Source organism: Perognathus longimembris, chromosome 4 (genome assembly GCF_023159225.1).
Source record: "Perognathus longimembris pacificus isolate PPM17 chromosome 4, ASM2315922v1, whole genome shotgun sequence".
NCBI lineage: Eukaryota > Metazoa > Chordata > Mammalia > Rodentia > Heteromyidae > Perognathus > Perognathus longimembris.
The window spans coordinates 72,075,556-72,093,317 of NC_063164.1; the positions used below are offsets into that span (position 1 = coordinate 72,075,556).

The 17,762-nt window shown below is 34.1% G+C and overlaps 1 protein-coding gene across 2 annotated transcripts in view; it reads right to left on the reverse strand.

Annotated features, from left to right (window-relative positions):
* Window positions 1–17,762, reverse strand: part of Acvr2a (activin A receptor type 2A) — a 90,290-nt gene that overhangs the window by 20,759 nt on the left and 51,769 nt on the right. Inside the window, exons 1-4 of one of the 2 annotated variants that reach the window (XM_048345511.1) lie at window positions 16,698–16,702; window positions 15,521–15,728; window positions 10,593–10,702; window positions 10,251–10,405 (exon numbers count right to left, since the gene is read on the reverse strand). In XM_048345511.1, the coding sequence (XP_048201468.1) occupies window positions 10,251–10,405; window positions 10,593–10,641 (204 nt within the window). In that variant the 5' untranslated portion in view covers window positions 10,642–10,702; window positions 15,521–15,728; window positions 16,698–16,702. Of the gene's footprint in view, window positions 1–10,250; window positions 10,406–10,592; window positions 10,703–15,520; window positions 15,729–16,697; window positions 16,703–17,762 lie in introns of those variants that run through there. The other variant, XM_048345510.1, reaches the window with a different exon arrangement.

Genomic DNA, 17,762 nt, shown 5'->3' on the forward strand with positions numbered 1-17,762 from the left:
AGCCAGAAAGTAAACTGAAGTAAATCAACTAATGATTTATTTTGCAAAAAAAAAGGATCTAGAATCTAAACTAAACTAAGTGATTTATTTAATTGGGAAGTTAACTGGGAATACTCTGAGCTGAATTGGTTACTGAACACCAGAGGGCAGTATTGCCATTAATGAACACTACCTAGTGGCTAAAGACATTTATATAAACTAAAGCTAGAAGAAGCCTTTCCAAACAATACTTTGACAGTTGTCTTAAGATATTTAAAAAATTCCTAGTTCTTATGGGTGAAGTACCTCCCTTACCCTTTAATGGAAAAATAATCGTAAAACAACAACAACAAAAATATTTATCAATGGCTATGTGACAGTATGGTATGAATAATAATAGACTGGAAAGAAAATAAAGATGATCATTAAGATTAAGTTATACACAGTGACAGAAAGGTCTATCATTAATCTAATTGCCCAACCACAACAAAGTGAATAATATGAACTATAATTAATAAAACAGGATTTGGATTATTTAATCTAAATCTTAAGAATGTTAGCAACTCAAAAAATGATTTTTGCACAAACCTAACTACAAATTCAGAAATTATGCAATTGCTGCATAAGCACTGGTGCCCTGGGAATGAGTATCCATTCATATTTATCACAGTCTGAGGAAAATTAAATACTAACATGGAATATTTTCCTTTCCCAATCATCTCCAAGTAGATAAGGACTTTAATTTTATATTGAGAAATATCAAATGTCAAGGAGGCTTGAGAATTCCTTCAAATACATAATAAATCCTGGTTTCCAAAGTTTCTTAAATACTTCTACAAAGAACAATATTGTCACCAAAAAATAAAGACAACTCATCTATACCAATTGTTGATCTCTTCCTTATTTTCCCCTTATGATCATGACCTAAGATTATTTATAACACAACCAAAAGGCTGATTTAATTCTATGTCAGTATTCCAGAGTAAATATTCATCCCTGAAAAGAAATGCATACCAACTCATAAACTAGACTATGGTTTCCCCAGATTCAGTGACCACTGGATCTTGTTCACACATAGATGCTTTGAGAGACAAAGATGCCACTGTACCAACACACCTAAGTGTTGGTACCTTTAATCTTTAAAAAAAAAATCATCTTTGTTCCATATACTTCCAAATAAATAAACTTTAGAATAAGCTATAAAATGACCCAAGCAAAACAAAGATGAAACTAAGACTTAATGTGACAAACAAGAAGGGTCAATACATAAATACATTAATTCACTGAAATGAACAAATATTTTCAAAAGTGTATCTTGGTGAATATATTTAATTGATTAACTTCAGAATAAGCAAAATGGGGGCTCGGAATATGGCCTAGTGGTAAAGTGCTCGCCTCGTATACATGAAGCCCAGGGTTCGATTCCTCAGCACCACATACATAGAAAAAGCCGGAAATAGCGCTGTGGCTCAAGTGGTAAAGTGCTAGCCCTGAGCAAAAAGAAGCCAGGGACAGTGTTCAGGCCCTGAGTTCAAGCTCCAGGACTGGCAAAAAACAAAAACAAAAACAGAATAAGTAAAATAACCAAAGTTAAACAATAGACAACTACAACAGGCCTCAATGCATAATTATGTGACAATTCAAGAAAAGTGAACTATAATATCCCCCCTAAAATTTTCACTTAAATATACAAACTGATAAAAACAAAACAGATCAGTTTGGATTCACAAAATGAAAAGTGTAATTTTGAATATCATGTACCACAACTGTAAGTAACAATAGAAATCAAGTAAGTACATTAATGGTAGGTAATTAGTTTCAGGATTAGAGACTTGCTACATATCCCTTAAGTAGGAAAAAAAATACAGCTAAATAGCAAAGAATGAAGATTATTTCTCCATTAATTCATTTGTTCATTAAAAAAATGTTTAATGAGTACCTTGTGTCAGGCATTTACTAACAAGGCTATCAACTCAAAGCTGAAAAACTAATCAATGACTTGCTAATGAATGCATTAATTATAAACCAAGGGAAATAAAAAGAAATTCAGTATCTTCAGCATCTATAGATATCTGACTTACACTGGCAGATAAGAAAAAATTTCCCTGAGAAGGATGCTATGTAAAAATATGGTACAAGAGGGAGACTAGTGAGGTGATAAACAGTATTGGAACACATTCTAGATTTCCAATTTATGCAACCAAATGGATGGTTGTTTCATTTATTAAAAACTAAGTTTGGGAGACATAATCATTACCTTTTACGTAGTAAGTGCTTTGAGATATCTAAGTGGAGCTTGGTGGGCAGATGTGCAGATCTAAAATACATAGGAATCTACCTAGAAAGAGACTCTTGTACTGGGTACCTTACATAATAACTGTAAATCACCTTGACAATAAAATTAAATTTAAAAAAAGAAATGTACCCTACCTATATAACTGTAATTCCTCTGTATATCACCTTAACAATAAAAAATAAAGGAATTATTAAAAGGATGCAACTATGCCAACCATAGCCAGCCAAATACAGAATGAGAAAAAAAGCAATATAGATTTTTGCTTATATAGTATACATAAATATTTATATAATATGTACTACAAATTTTCTTTACTATTCATTCAAAGATACGTATACTTTAGAAAGACAGACAGAGATGGATCGACAGATGGACAGACAGTCTTCCTACCCAACAGCTCAGGACTATCAGGAAGGATTAGAACCCATTATCCAAAGTATATGCAAACTGAAAATTCAGAATCTATCTCTTCCTATCCATCTAATTACCTTTCATTTTGAAAAAAATATGTATTCATTTTTAAGTAATAGTCCAGAAGAATACAAATAAAATCTAGGAAGAAATAATATAATGTATGTCAAGGTAGACATTTCCGAACTACATTAATATATCAACAATATTGATACTGTCAAATGCATAGCCATGATTCTAATTAGATCTCCAAGGTTCCTTTTCATATGTCCTAATTCCTATTATTTCTCCAATTTTACTCCTCCTAAAAGCAATACAAGATCACCATAAAAACAAAACAAAACAAGATCATCATAGAAGAAATGAAGATTCTGGACAGGTTCCCTAAGAAACAGCACCTCAAAGTAGCCATTACTGAGGTTGAAAGTCTGAAAGAGATGGAAACATGTCCATTACCCTTTTGTTTGCTATTTAAAAGCATCAAATTTACTAAGATTACAGAAGAATAATTTTTTTGGCATTTGTATGTTATAGCTAAAGATGAAAAAATAAAAATTATCATGTTATACATATATAAACTGATATGATAAGCTACATGTTTTCCACCAGACTACACATACTCAACTATACACCGATTACTTTGTCCTACTTTAGCTTTTTGTGGACTCAATATAATTACTTATTGAACTAAGCCTTTCAATCGTGGAAGAATAATTCTAATTAAATGCCCTGACTTTGCCACTCAGAAGGGGGAAGTCTTGTCAAGTCCCTTTGCTGAGGAGTGTGCCTCACTATTTTCTATAAAATGGACTTGATAAAACAGATTATCATGGGATATTCAGTTAACATGTGTAAAGTGCTCTGAATTGTTTTATATAGAATTCAAAATGAAATACTTTATTACACTAATTTCAAACTATTTTTATCAACAAGTTCTAATAAAAAAAATGCTCCTCTGAGTTCAATTCTGAACATGTTACTCTGTTGGCAATCACAGCTAACACTTCGCTGTGCATTTAACTTTAGCCAAACACCCAGATAAAGTTCTCTCAAATAAAACTGTAACTAGACATTTCTTCCTTTCTTCCACTCTTACCAAAAAGTATTGAAGCAACTCCAAAATACTGCTTATTCTTCACTTCTGAGCTAAAATACAAAACTAACTTATTTTTACTTTGCCTACATGTTAACTGGGGGTTCCAAAAGGGCTAGCAAGGATTGTTCATGTGCCACTTTTGCTATATATTCACAAAATGGGCACTCAGTATTAGGTGAGGTTAAACAAAAACAGAAAAATAATCGGTAACACTTCCAAAGCACTTGATTCACCTAAGGACTGTACTTTTCCCATTTCTGCTGTTTCAAATTAATAGGAAAAATAAAAGACAGTGATAAAATAACTAGGAGTGATGGAAAAGATCTAGAAAGAGACCCAGGAAATGCAGATGACAGAGCAAAAGTAAACTCAACTCCTCCTGACTTACCATTTCCTTACCAGATAAGAAAAGAGTAAGTACTCTGGTTTATATACATCAATTATATCTATAAACTGGCAAATGAGGCCTGGCACAGGCCAAACAAAAACTAAGCTCAATATTCAAAATTCAAATCACTTTTAGAAATAAGGAATTCTGATTAATTGTACTATAAAGCTTTAATATGTTTTAAACTGTTGATAAAACTACATGTTTTTGTTTTCTTGCTTTTTGCTTTTGGACATGAAATTTTAGCTTATATCCAAGTAGTCCTGTCTGAGCATTTGCAAATAAAATAACTTTATGGCTAATGAAAGCAATTTTTGTCAATCTGCATCCAAATTTATCAAACTTCTTTCGGCTCTTAGAAATATATTCTAAAGGAAGTTGTAATTTGGGTTATCAATACAAAACAATCACAACGGAATAACACCTATAGCAGCTCTGTACTATTTCTTAGACACACACACTAAAAATATAGATAAAAGTAAAACCACATTTTTTTAAAAAAGATTCTTAGCTGGGCGCTGGTAGCTCTTAGGTACTCAGGGGGTTGCATCTGAGGACTACAGTACAAAACCAGCCTGAAAAGGAAAGTCTATGAGAATCTAATCTTCAGTTAAACAGCAAAAAACTGAAAGTAGAAGTGTGGTGCAAATGGTAGAGTGCTAGCCCTAAGCAAAAAAACTCAAGGACAGCATGCAGGCCATACGTTCAAGCCCAGGACTGGCAAAAAAAAAATAAATATATATATATATGTATTTTTTTAAGTTTAAGAAAAATTGCATTGTATTTTAAGCATGATAAAAAAGGCTAAGTATTTCTAAAATGTAGATTCTCTTCCTAGCAGAAACTTATGCAAACTTGAAATTGATAACACTTCATACACCTTAAAAGTACATAATTTCTACCAAAACAATTAATTTTCGTACTTCCTAAGTAAAACAATTATCACTCAACCAAATTTCATTTTCAAATGCACCACTTAATGAAAGGAGGTAGATTAAACATGTCACCATAGAAAGCTATCCCCTGTATACTGTTAACTTCAATTGTGGAACATTCCATAGTGTATAAATGGGGAAAAGTATCTATTTGGACAATTAAGATAAACCTATCTAAGGGTTTTCAGCAAGCTATCAAAACTTACTATTTCAGAAAAGTGAGGAAGAGAAAGGAAATAATTTTTCTCTTATTTCTGACATCTTAAAACAACAGACATGTATTTATAACTGTTTTAAGTAGAGGAGTTACAAAAAAAAGGGGGTAGTGGCTAAGTAGTACTGGTGGTAATCATGTCTATAATACTACCTACCATTAAGGAGACAAGGATCCAGAAGATCACAGTTCAAATTCAGCCCAGGTAGAAAAGTCTGTGAGACTATCCCCAAAATTATAAAAAGCTGAGCAGGAGACATGGCTCAAATGATAGAACATTAGCCTTGAGCAAGAAAGCTGTCAGAGGGCACTAGATTCTGACTTTGAGTGCTAGTACCAGCAAGAAAGAGGGGGAGCAGATATCAGCAAAAGAGATATATGTTAATAAACCCCAGCCACTTGCAATCAACCTATTTCAAGATGTGCGTCTATGAATATTACATATTTATTTTTAAGTGTAATTTAACATTCATATATTAAACACATCAATAAAATTTAGTGTATATCCCATGTATTCTCCCCCAAATCAGAAGACTACTTTCTTAAATTAGGTTGAACAATGTTATCTTAACCTTTCAGTACCTTATAAATTTTAAATGGAAGTACGTGCATATTCAGGTTGAAGCAGAAAATTCTGTAAAATATTTTCACAAATGAGTTTGCTTCTCAGTGGATAATAATTTGACATAACATGGAATGACAACATACTGCTTTCTTAATATTAATGTCAGCCATATTATTTTGTATGTCCAACTCTGCCCAAACATTTGGAAGCCCTTAGTCCCTATCAAATCAATACTTAGACGAACTGTCATGATGGAAGAACTAAAGAGGCTGATGCCATTTTCAAAAGATTAGTGCTATAATACTAAGGTACCACTTATACAGCCTTTAAAATTGAAAAAAACAAACTACTTCATATTTTGTTGAAGATAGGTCATTTGCAGCATCTAAAATTCACTTTTTTATCAAGTGGTATTTTTATCAACATAAATATAGATCTCATAAGCAGGAAATGTGAGCTCAAACACAGTTATGAAAGCAATGCAAACACTTACTGAAACCACATTAACTCTAACCAGAGTTAAGACTTTCAATAATAGAGTCCATTGCTTCCCTCATATTCATGACTCACAGTCACTAGAAAAACCAGTTTGCATCCAGTTCACTTAATCTGTATTACATGAGCATCTGCCTAGATGTGGAAAGATAGTTTCAGCATAGGCAAAAGAAAAATTACCTAGGTAATGTACATAGATAGGGTGCTTCTTCAATCTGTGATTATCAAAGGAATTTAACAATATCATGCTCCTATGAAAACCTGAAATACTCAATTGCTTTTATATGCCAAAAAAATCAGACTCAAGATTTCTCTCAAAGCAAAGCCTTGAAGTACCTGAATGTTTATTAAAGGAATGCCTGGTGATATTGCTATCTCTACATCCACATACAACCAACTCAGCTTGGCAATACAGCACTTACAGGATGGTTATTATAGACACACATTACATAAAATACAGCACTGATTAGAGCATATACTTTCTCTTCCGGGGCTTATAATCTAGTGGGTGAACGGAATATATATACAAATTACTATCAACCTTTTTGAGTTATTCATTCGAATCATAGAAGACAGAGAATACTACATGCCATGCTCCAAACTTTGTACCCTTTGCTATGGATGACTGGGATCCATATATTTTTAGCAGAAGAAGCAACAAAATCATAAACATAAAATGTTTTTCTAGCAATAATACAGATGAAAAAAGAGACGTGAAAGCAAGAAAACCAACTCTGAAATTATAGAAATCATCTCATCTTCATATATAATAATGTTCTTAATTACAACAGGATCAGTAAAGATAAAAAGATGAATGAACAAGCCATGACAAATAACAGGGCTAAAAACAGACTTAGTGTCGTGTGTGTGTGTGTGTCTGTGTGTGTGTGTGTGTGTGTGTGTGTGTGTGTGTGTCACAAACGTCTGAACTCAGGTTCTGGTGTCTGCTCAGCTTCCTTGGCTGGCAGCTAGCATTCTACCACTTTAGCCATACCTCCAGACTTGTCTCTAATGCTTGAAGATTGGAAAGGAAGTGATACCATGAGATAATGATAGAAAGAGTAGTTAAAATGAGTTACAAAGAAATACAAATGGCTTCAATTTTTTTTTAAAAAAGCTAACTGCCTTTTCTATACCTTTAACTGTACTAGATTTTACAATAAATATTTTATTATAAAACAAACATACTTAGAAGGCCAGATTTTAATATTTCAATATATTAATTTTTCAAGATAGAAATGCTAAAGAAATCAGAAAATATTCTAAATAACTGTTTAGGGATTAAGAACAAACAAACAAAAAACACCATTTAATTTCCAGGATCAGCTTGTTTATCATGATGTCGTATGACAGACCAGATATTTACAAATCAGCCTTCAACAAATGATTTGAAGTTTCCCTAAGAGACAAATATTATATTAACATCCTAAAGCATTTAAAAGGGTATGAAGAAAAATATTTTCAGAAATCCATGGTAAGAATGCAAGATCTTTATCTAGCTAGCCATGAAATTAAACTTAGAATATGGGGACATGAATATGAGGTGTGTATTATATCACCCATATCCAATATTCCTAGCTCAAGTAGCAGGCACTGACAGAATCAAACCAAAAACCCAGAAATTTTGGCTATAACATAATCATATATTTAAAAGCCTATTTGTAAAATGTGCTAAATCAACTTTTCAAAGTAAAACACACAAATAAAAAGTTCTATATGTCCTAGATTTACTTTCCTTTGGTCCTTTGTAAGATGTTAATGTGAGATGATGTTACTGCTCATTTTAGTAGTTAGACAAACTATTCAGTATCTAAAAGTAGAAAAATAAATTAGACTATACAATGTTCTTGAGATGGTAGTAAGGCTAAGTGTAATATCTGAAATACCAGAGGCGTCTGTTTTCTAAGAAGACAGGAAAAGCAAAGAATACGCACTTCAGGCAAAGTTTCAGTGTCAGAAGGATCTTGGTTCAGATTCCCACTGTGACATTTATAAGCTTTGCTACATCTCAATTTACAAATATACTTAATCTACATACAGAGTCTTGTGAGGTAAAATTAAACCACTGCTTTCCATTCCTGGTGGACCACTAGAATCAACTAGAAAGCTTATTAAGAACATGTGATAAGCACCATTCTATAATTTTATGGATATGATCCGTGAATTTTTGTATTTATTGTACACAAATCTCAAAGAATATCTTAGATAACAGTCTCACAATGTGGAAGCCATTAGAATTTATTTCTAAGTATTTATAGGATTTTTGAATTTTTATATAATTTAGGTATTTAATACCTAAGAACAAGCATTTAAAAGTTGAGTAGTGTTTATGTAATTATCATTATTTTTAAGTGAAGGATAAAACTAAGTATCTGTAATATGATGGCTACTAGTAGTCTTGAATAATTCAGTTTGTATAAGCTTCTTACCAAGAATGAGACTTACAGTATAAAAGTACACTGTTTCTCAATGAGAAGCAAAAGTGAAGTTCCACATTAATGGCAATGCCTCTTTTTCCACATCGTTGTTTATGACAGAAGGAAAGCACACAGTCAGCTTTGCCTTGTATTTTTCATAACAAACCTTGACTGTGGAAACTTACTCCATCAAAAAAATTTTAATTTTATGACAGAAATGCAAGTACTAAATAACCATATGCAATCCTATTAGCAATAGCAACAAATATCTAAAACTCATAGATGACCACTCATCAAAGATCTCAGTGTATTTACAAACAGTAGTGGCTTCTTTCCTTTTTGAAATGTGTTAAAACCTTGAATTTGATAGCATTTCTAAAGAAAGTGGTCTGAAATATAGGCTATGAAGCCCTTTAAAAATGTCTTACCCACACTTTTGTATGAATATGGAACACAAATTACTCTTATAAAACATAATACTGTTGAAAAGCTCATTTTATGAATACCTTAACTAATTTACTGAAATGTGTACTCCTTGTTTCTATCATATCACAAACCTAAGGTAAACTGAGGAAATCTAAGACTGAAGTTGATCTAAGAGATTCGGGGGGCAATGTAACCTGATTTTAAGACTGAAAAAAAACCACAGTAAAAACTTAAGATTTAGAAATGTCTTAAGTATTACCAAAATTTATCAGCTTTTCTTGACTTGAAGAATATTAACTACTTCCATTAAAGTCCCTGCAAAGAACTGGCCCAGTGCCAACTGTCCACATGACAGAGAATAAGGAAAATGTAGTGCATTTAATTACCTACCACACCTCTGTTTTCAGAAATATTTAGGGTGAGGTACATGGAAGCTCAAGAACATTTTTAAAAAACATAGTTTATAGGCTGGAAACAAAAAAAAGCACACTAAACTACCAACAACACATAATAAGACTTGTTGTTGCTCTATTCCTTTTCCCAAAAACATTTCTATGAGTATATATTTCTGAAACCTAAATTTCTGTTTTTCCTACTGTCTTAGTTACCTCCCTAAGCCCATCCTTATGACTAAAAAGATATTTTAACAAGGAGTCTTCAGAAAGTCACAGAAACTGAAGAGTAAAAAGTGGAAAAGAGAAAAATATATTACTTTTTCTTTATGACTAATTGCTTCTCAAAAGCAAAGCAGGTATATCTCATACTTAGGTGTATTAAAAGGAAAGTAAAACTCTCCAGAGAATAGGAATGGGAATAGCCTTTACTCTACTCTACCTCAAGTTTGAAGACAGTTCAAGACATAACAAATAATAATTGTAAAATTATCTATAGTTCTCAGGACAATAAGCACTAAATTTAACTCCAAAGGAAAATAATTTGCTACCAACCTACAGAATTCCACACAGAGAGTTCCATCTCTTTGAAAATGTAAAATGTAAGACAGTACAAACTATGAGCCAATAACTTACTTGAGTTGGAACAAGCACAGGAGGGTAGGCCATCTTGTGATGCCTATACACCCAAAATGCACAAATGACAATTCCCGCAATTAACATAAGTGGCACCAGAGAATAGAGCAGGATGTTGTAATAGGGCGGCTTAGGTGTAACGGGATTTGAGGTGGCTGTGGAAAAGGAAAAGGAAAAGGAGTTGGTACACAAAAATTCTACTGTTAACACTATAGTGTCAAAGTTTCTGAAAAAAAAAACCCAACAGAATAAAGAAATATTAGTAAATTATTCCAGCAACAGAATAATAATTTCCTTTCAATCTACTACTATAACCTACAAATATCTTCCTTGTGAACTTACGCTGTGTTATCTCCATTTCCGGAAAATAAGAAAACTTTTCATTACACATATTGCCTTCACAGCAACAAAAATATACTTCAGGGCTGTCTTTTTTCTCTATACAATCAGTCCTATAAACAAAGCAAAAATAATTAAAATCAGCATTATACAGACCCTACAATAGGTGATTTTCTTCTCAGAGACAAAATAATAAGTCATTTGCATTTATTTTTAAGATTTTTATTACTTTATAATAATCACTTCCTAAAAGCCAAATATTCCTAGATTATTGTTACTAAGTCTCATCAGAAAACTAAAGTACAATAAACATAATAATCACTCCTTGGTATTATTGCTTTAGTGTGGTTTTTAAAAAGCAATCTAAGGTAGCCATTTATTTATTTATTATTAGAAAAGCTTGAAGAGGAACACAAAGTCAATGAGGCAATTTGGTTTAGGAATGCTGTTTTTCACAGAATACAGCTCTTTCATTTCATGAAAACTGAAAACTAAGGACTTGAGATATGCATCAGTAGCAAAGTGATTGCCTAGCATGCTTGTGGCCCTGGGTTCAATCTCTAGTACTGCAAAAACAAACAAATGAACTAAAAACTATATAAGTAAGCATGTGTACTCATACACACACATACACACATACACACACAGAATAACTGATACAATATCATAACATTGAGACCCAAACCAGCTTGTTTTATAATCACAAATTTAAATTTCCTGAACATAATGAACAAGGATGACAAACATACAGAACCTAGTAATTCAAACTGATTAGAGTACGGTTGAACTTTAAAAATCCTTTAAAAAAAAAAAAAAAAAAGAAAGAAAAAAAAAAAGCAGTCCTTTATACAGGACCAAAGACATGAATTTAACACCGTGGTTCATACCTATAATCCTAGCTAGTCAGGGAGCTGAGATCCGGAAGATTAAAACTCAAGGCCAGTCCAGGCCAAAAGTTTGCCAGAACTCATTTCAACCAAATGTTAAAAAAAAAAAAAAAGAAGAAGTCTGCAAGACAAGATCTCAATCATGAAAAGCTGGATGTGTGGTTGCCTGCAACTGTCAACTCAGCTATGCAGGTAGATTAGGAAGACTTCAGTCTAGATCTGGCCAAGGTGTAAAACATGAGACCCTCTTTGAAAAAATAACTTTAAGAAAAAAAGGGTGCAGATAATAAGCAATGAGTAGTCAAGTGTCTGCCTAGGAGGCTCAAGGCCCTGAATACAAATCCTAGTATGCCCACTCACCACAATGAAACACAGAAAACTTCTAGAAGAAAGCCTAACCAGCCACTAAGAAAGTTATACCTATATTTTAAGATCAATCTTTTACTGTTTATAAACACTGAGTAGAGTTAAAAATATTTCTATTACTGAACTTTAGTGATAATGTTTAACAATAATATGGCTCATTATAACTACTCAGAAGGCTGAGATACAAGGATCAAGATCTAAATAAAGCCAGACCTGGTAGGAAAATTCATAGCTGGAAGTAGGGATAACTTGCTAGCCTCAAACATGAAAGTGAGGGACAGTATCCAGGCCCTGAGTTCAAGTCCCAGGACTGGCATAAAAAGTAACAATTATTATCATAAAAACATAGCTCGGGTTAACTCTGAAAGTGAAAAGCCCAAGGAATTTTTTAAAAAATGACTTTCAGCAAAATCAAACTTTCAAACATGATCTATTCTAATATCTACTTAGGAAAATATAAACAGACAAATAAATGCAAGTTTTATAGTTTTATTTTCTTTTTTTTTCCCAGAGCTGGGGACCGAACTCGAGGCCTTGTGCTCTCCAGGCAGGCACTCTTCCGCTGAGCCAGATTCCCAGCCCCAAATGCAAGTTTTAATAATGTTTTCTTCCACACACTACCATTTATTCCTCTTATTTCTCTTTCTCCTACTACCTTTACTATTTGGTTTTCAGTCAAATTTAGAACATTAAAATAAAATTCACATACTTTTATATCAGAAGAAACACAAGTACTATAGTAAAATATCACCCTAAAATTGAGCATTTACACTAAACAGTACACTCTACAGACCTCCACTATCTGTTTCAAGGAATACCTGAGTCTCAGAGAATTAAAATTCTGGCTAGGTAACAAGCATAGTAGCTTTTATGATCAAAAACAGGGAGAAAAAGTGCCAGAGTCCAGTGTCTCACACCTGTGATCCCTATCAGGAGGCTACGATCCTGAGAATCTCAGTTCAGAGAAAGCCCAGTCGTCAAAAACAAAACAAGAGAATCCATCTGCATTAAAAGAAAATGAAAAATAAAATAAAAAGCTGGGCATCTGTAATCCTAGCTTCAAGAGGCTGAGATCTGAGGAAGACAGCCCAGGTAGGAAAGTATATGGATCTCCAATTAACCACCAAAAAGGCTGGAAGTGGGCCTCAAATGGTAGAGCACTATCCTTGGGCAAATAAAAGCTAGGGGTCAGTTCCCAGGCTCTGATTTCAATAAGACCAGCAAGCACACAAGTGTGCGTACATACACACACACTATTTTAAACCAAGATGAATCCAAATCTTGATTGTACACTATATACACACACTTATTTATATATGAGTGGATGTACTTAATATCTTATAAAAAATGTAGTAGCTAACACTATTCACAACAGCCAAGTTGTGGGAACAGCCCAGATGCTCTACAATAGATGAGTAGATCAAAAAAGAAGTCATAGCTATACACAATGGAATTTTACACAGCCATTATAAAGAATAATATGGAATTGGAGAGAAATGGATAGACCTAGAACAAATCATGTTAGACAAGGTAAGCCCAGCTCAGAAAGACAAATGGTGCATGTTTTCTCTCATATGTGGAAGCTAAATCTATAATACTAGGACATAATAAATTATACAGGTCTCTAGGCACTCACACATAGTGAGGCCGAAGGAGTTTACTCTTAGGAGAGGAACAGAAAGGCACAATGCCTATGTGCATCTAATCATACAAAATGGTATTTATTGAGGTGAACTCCAGGAAATAAAAAAAGAGGATATTTTTTGTTTTGTTCTTTTTGTCTTCTTTCCTTTTTGTTCTGTTCATTTATGTCTTTGGAATGTAAGGGGAGACACAGAAATGGGCGGACAAATGGTGAACAAATGCAGCAATGGTAATCACTGGATACTGTTGAAAATGAACTATACAACTTATAGGTGGGAATGGGAGGGAAAAACTGGGAGAGAACAAGGAAAGGAATGACACTGTCTAAAAAGAAATGCATTCTTTTGACTTGTGTAACTGTAACCCTTCTGTACATCACCGTTATAATAACAAAAAAAAATTTAAAGAAGTAGCACCTAAAAAAAGTATACATGATTCTATTTGTAGCACTTATTGAATGTGTCTATCAATCACCTATGGCTATATCACAGATTCCAAGTAATTGACTGAGGCTCTGATCTAATATTTGGTTGACACAGCACCACTTTTGGGGTATAAAATACCTGGTTATAAGGGCTTTTGCAGGACTTTGCCAGTTTTCAGCACCAACCCTAGTGACCCAAGAAAATAAGTGATCAAGTCCAACATTTATGGAAATTCTTATAGAAAGATCACAAGTAGTCAAAATAACATTATCACTGCATTTTATTCTGCAAAATAACTTAAAATATTTTAGATAAATTATGACTTCTACAGTGGCTACTACTTCTGATGTAATTCTTTTTTTTTTGGCCAGTCCTGGGCCTTGGACTCAGGGCCTGAGCACTGTTCCTGGCTTCTTCCCGCTCAAGGCTAGCACTCTGCCACTTGAGCCACAGCGCCGCTTCTGGCCGTTTTCTGTATATGTGGTGCTGGGGAATCGAACCTAGGGCCTCATGTATCCGAGGCAGGCACTCTTGCCACTAGGCTATATCCCCAGCCCCTCTGATGTAATTCTTAATGTCAAATTAAAATGTCTCTAGAGCTAGGTGCCAGTGGCTCACACCTGTAGTAATCCTAGCTTCAGGACGCTGAGATCTGCAGATCACAGTACAAACCAGCCATGAGACTTTTATCTCCAATAAACCAGCTCCCTCTATCCACCCCCCCCTCAAAGTAACCAGAAGTGGAGCTGTGGCCCAAGTGGTTAGCCTTGAGGAAACAAAGCTCAAGGATAGCACTGAGGCACTGCACTAGTTCAAGTCTCGGCACTGGCACACACACATACAGAGGAAAACACAATAGTCTGTTCAAGTAAAGAACAAAGGACTACTTCTCAGGGGAAAAAAGGGGAGGGGTAAAAAGTAAAAAAAAAAAACCACACACACATAAAAAAAAACCACAACAATTTCTCCTAGATATATAAAGAAGGAACCTGAAAAGAAATTAAATTCTACAATTAAATTTTACTCTTTGAGGATAATATTTTTTATCAACAGATATAGTTTCTTTGAAAGCATTTTTAATTGGATAAAAGTTTATAATCCCAGTAAAATGGGGAAGTCATTTTATCCATGTTCTCACTACTTAGTAGATTAGAAATATATCAAGAATAATACATAAACATGCTATGCTTATTGTTTTAAAATATATATCTTGTCACACATCTTGTTACGATCTTCATAATTCTATCTTTAAAAAAATCTTGAAACATCTATGTGAAAATCCATGGGTTTTTTTGTTTTGTTTTGTTTTTTGTCATTGGTCCTGGGGCTTGAGCTCTGGGCCTGGGTGATATCCCTGAACTCTTCAGCTCAAGGCTAGCGTTCTTCCACTTGAGCCACAGTTCCACTTCTGGTTTCTGGTGGTTAACTGGAGATAGGAGTCTCATAGACTTTCCTGCCCAGACTAGCTTTGAACTGATATCCTGAAATCTGCCTCCTAAGAAGCGAGGATTACAGGAATCCAGCCAAAATCCATGTTTTGATCTTTCCCATTTCAAAAGGAAAAAAAGTAAAAATTAATACTGTCATATAAAGTAAAATATGTCCTTACCTGTCATAACAGTTGATATCATCTAGCCAACAGCCTTGTTTCACTATTTCAATGGAACCAGAAATGTTCTTCCAGGTAGCAAAACAATGTCGCCGTTTATCTTTGTCACCATAACAAGGTTCAACACCAGTTTGATTGGTTCTGTCTCTTTCCCAATTAGCATTAAAGAAAAGACACTCTTGAGTTTCCGATCTACCAAGTATAGCACCTATAAGATAATAAAACAGCAACTTAATATAGCTCTATCAATTCTTAAAGATATTATCTCCAAAGATAGCAATTTCAGGTAGTCCTACAATGTTAATAATTTACTGTTTCTGCGTGTTTTGACCCTAGGTTTATGTTTCAGGTTAACTTCTGTACTTCAAGTATAAAAACAATCCTAACAGTCTAGTGACGACATCTTTATCACAAGATTTCACTGGACAGTGTCGGCTACATTTCACTTAAGAAAATACCTTGATGAAAAACAGCAGAAATTGTTAAGTTTTATTAAATCACAACTCTTATTTAGTAAACTCCATATATTTTTTTTCCAGTCCTCGGGCTTGAACTCAGGGCCTAAGCACTGTCCCTGGCTTTTTTTTGCTCAGGCTAGCAATCTACCTCTAGTCATAGCACCACTTCTGGTTTTTTCTGTTTATGTGGTACTGAGGAATCAAACCCAGGGCTTTGTACATGCTAGGCAAGCACTCTACCGCTAAGCCACATTCCCAGCCCTAAACTCCAAAATTTTATGTGACAAAATATAAACCAAGCAAATACAATTCTCTTCACTACTGTGCACAGTAAAGTATAACAGTTGCCTCAAGAGCAAGCCATTGTGTGATTGAATTGCAGACTAAACAAACTACTGCTATTCAGACTTGGAAATCTGGCAGACATGTTCACAAAAGTTTACTCAAGCAAAGCTTGAGTATTATTGGCAGCGCCAATAATAAAATTTATCTTTTCAAAGCCAGACCCTTATGGCTCACACCTGTAATCTTAGCTACTCAAGAGGCTGAGATCTAAGGACCAAGACTCCAAGCAAACCCAAGGAAGACAGATCTCTAGAACTTACCTCCAATTAACCACTAAAAGCCAAAGTGGAGCTGTAGCTTAAGTAGGAGAGCTCTAGTCTTGAGAAAAAAGCTAAAGGAGATAGCACTCATGCTCTGAGTTCAATCCCCAATACCTGAACAACAACAAAAGTTATCAGGTAATTTTTAAAAAAGAAATTGGGAGGGCAATAAAAGGAGTAATCTGGAGGTATGATATTTGTGTCTGAAAATACAGTAATGAAACCACTTTAAAATTTTAGTGGTTCATGCCTGTAATCCTAGCTACTCAGGAGGCTGATCTTATATCTATAAGGATCACGGTTCAAAGCCAGTCCTGGCAGGAAAGTCTGTGAGACTCTTATCTCCAATTAACCACCAGAAAACCAGAAGTAGTACTGTGGCTCAAGTGGTAGAGCGCTAGCCTTGAGCCATCACCCAGGCCCAGATTTCAAGACTCATGATTTACCTCCCCCAAAAAAATGTAAAAGAAAGGGGAATTAGGGAGAATATTGGGAGAGGGAGTCGATCACACCCTACTTTGTTAACATATCACAAAGAAATTCTTCTGCACAACTAATACATGTTAAAAAAAAATACTAAAGGTTAGGAATGTGGCTTAGTGGTAGATTGTGCTTCCCTAGCATTCATGAAGCCCTGGGTTCAAATCCTTAGTACCACACACAAAGAAAAATCTGGAAATAGCGCTGTGACTCAAATGGTAGAATGCTAGCCTTGAACAAAAAGCAGCTCAAGTACAGGACCCAGACCCAGAGTTCAAGCCCTGGGACTGGCCAAAATATATATATACACTAAAAATAAGAATTTTGGAAAACCTTAAGGACAAGTTTCCCCATAAAGAATTCACTGATGAGATTAGTGGTAATATTAACAAATATTACCTTCAAATATTAAATAAATGAACCAATATTTAAAAGGTCAATATAATTCAGCAAACCAATACAATCTGAATAAATTATGTGTGATGTTACAAAAGCATTTATGGACCAAAAAAGACAAAAAGTTAATTAATAGTAGCAGATTCTATAATGCAACCAAATTTAAAGATATTATGTTAAGGGAACTAAAACACCCAAAATAATTCTGAAAAGAAGTACAAATAAGAACTTATACTTCCTGGTTTTAAGGCTTCTTATAAAAACTTTAACAACAAATACAGTTGTTTTAATGAAAAGGCAGAC